At 43.5% G+C, this 2,213-nt stretch overlaps 1 protein-coding gene across 1 annotated transcript in view; it reads right to left on the bottom strand.

The window, feature by feature from the left end:
• LOC106878274 (probable RNA-binding protein 19) overlaps positions 1 to 2,213 on the bottom strand; it is a 50,383-nt gene that overhangs the window by 18,512 nt on the left and 29,658 nt on the right. The window contains exon 14 of the mRNA XM_052978067.1: positions 1,809 to 1,872. Coding sequence (XP_052834027.1) covers positions 1,809 to 1,872 — 64 coding nt within the window. The remainder of the gene's footprint in view (positions 1 to 1,808; positions 1,873 to 2,213) is intronic.

Raw genomic sequence — 2,213 nt, 5'->3', positions numbered from 1 at the left:
GTGGCACATAAAATACACCATTTTGAGCGTGGCCGTTGCCAGTACCGCCTGACTGGCCTTCGTGCTGGTGGCACGTAAAAAGCACCCACTACACTCTCGGAGTGGTTGGCGTTAGGAAGGGCATCCAGCTGTAGAAACTCTGCCAAATCAGATTGGAGCCTGGTGTTGCCATCCGGTTTCACCAGTCCTCAGTCAAATCGTCCAACCCATGCTAGCATGGAAAGCGGACGTTAAACGATGATGATGATGATGATGAAAGGCAAAGTCGACCTTGGCGGAATTTGAACATAAAGATGGACGAAATGCCACTAATTATTTCGCCCAGCATGCTAATAATTCTGTGAGTTTGTTGCTTTGATAACAATAAAGATATAATGTTTTCAAATTTTTGCACAAGGCCAGCAAGTTTCGTGGGGAAGTTAAGTTGATGACATCAACCCCAGTGCTCAACTGGTACTCATTTTACTGATGCTGCAAGGATGAAGGGCAAAGATGGCCCCAGCAGAATTTGAACTTAAACCATAAAGACAAACAAAATGCTACAAAGTATTTTCCCTGGTATGCTAGTAATTCCAAGTGAAGGTAAAGAATATGCACTCCTGGTGGTTAGGGTTAGGGTTTACGGTTAGGATTAGGATTTAGGGTTTAGGGCTTAGAGTTAGAGTTTAAGGTTAGGGTTTAGGGTTAGGGCTTAGGTTAGGATTTAGGGTTAGGGCTTAGAGTTAGGGTTTAGGGTTAGGTTTAGGATTTAGGGTTAGGGTTTAGGGTTAAGGCTTAATGTTAGGGTTTAGGGTTAGGGCTCAGAGTTAGGGTTAGGGTTACGCTGAAAACGGGTGGTGTGCATATTCTTCACCTCTGCTTGATTCCACCAGCCTGCTGCCTTGATAACAACAATAATGATCCTTTCTACTACAGGTGCAAGGCGTGTAATTTCAGTGCAGAGGTAAGTCGGTTACATTGACCCCAGTCCTCGACTAGTACTTGCTTTATTGATCCTAAAAGGATGAAAGGTAAAGTCGATCTTGTCAGAATTTAAGCCCAGACTATAAAGATGAACAAAATTCTGCCAAGCATTTTGCCCGGCACAGCAACGATTTCTGCCAGTTTGCTTCCTCGATGACAAGAGTAATAGTTCTTTCTTCCACAGGCACAAGGCCTGAAATTTTGTGAGGATGAGACTAGTCAATTTCATCGACCCCCAGTGCTCAACTGGGACTTGTTCTATTGACCCCGAAAGGACGAAAGGCAAAGCTGGTGGAATTTGAACTCAGATTGTGCTCATGGACAAAATACTGCCTGGTTTGCTAACAGTTTTGCCAGTTTACTGCCTTGATGACAATAGTAATAATCCTGAAATTTTGTGGGGTGGAGACTAGTCAGTTACCTCAACCCCAGTGCGCCACAGGTACTTGTTTCATGTACTCCGAAGGGATGACAGGCAAAGCCAACCTCGTTGGAACTCAGAAATACCACAAAGTATTTTGCCCAGTCAGCTAACAGTTCAGCCAGTTTGCTGTCTTGATGACAACAGTAATAATCATTACGTGGTGGAGGTATGTAATAAGCACCATTGAAGTGTGGGTCAATGCCAGTGCCACCTAACTGGCTCCCCATGCTGGTGGCATGTAAAGGGCAGCACTACACCCTTGGAGTGGTTGGTGTTAGGAAGGGCATCCTGCTGTAGAAACTCTGCCAGATTGGATTGGAGCCTGGTGCAGCCTACTGGTTTGCCAGTCCCCAGTCAAACCGTCCAGCCCATGCCGGCATGAAAAATGGACATTAAATGATTATGATGATGATAAACTGACCTCTGTGCCTGAGATTTTTGCTTCTGTAAAGATTGTGTCTTGAAAGATGAGCCTTTGGAATGCCCTGGAATAATTAACGGATGGTAAAGAAAATAAGGATGAGTGTGTGAGAGAAAGAAACAAACTGGAAGGAAACATCACCATTGGCATGACCCTTCTGTCTTTTACTTGTTTCAGTCATTAGACTGCAGCCATGCTGGGGCACCACCTTGAAGAATGTTTAGTAGAATGAATTGACCCCCAGATCCTTGTTATTTTAAAGCCAAACTCTCTTTGCCAAACCACTAAATTACAGTGATGTAAACACACCAACACCAGTTGTCAAGGAGTGAAAGGGAACAAACAAACACAGACACACACACACTTTATATATATATATATATATATATATATATATATATATAT

Source organism: Octopus bimaculoides, chromosome 30 (assembly GCF_001194135.2).
Source record: "Octopus bimaculoides isolate UCB-OBI-ISO-001 chromosome 30, ASM119413v2, whole genome shotgun sequence".
Taxonomy (NCBI): domain Eukaryota; kingdom Metazoa; phylum Mollusca; class Cephalopoda; order Octopoda; family Octopodidae; genus Octopus; species Octopus bimaculoides.
The sequence above is the reverse complement of the archived record's forward strand: the minus strand, read 5'-3'. Positions and strand labels throughout refer to the sequence as shown.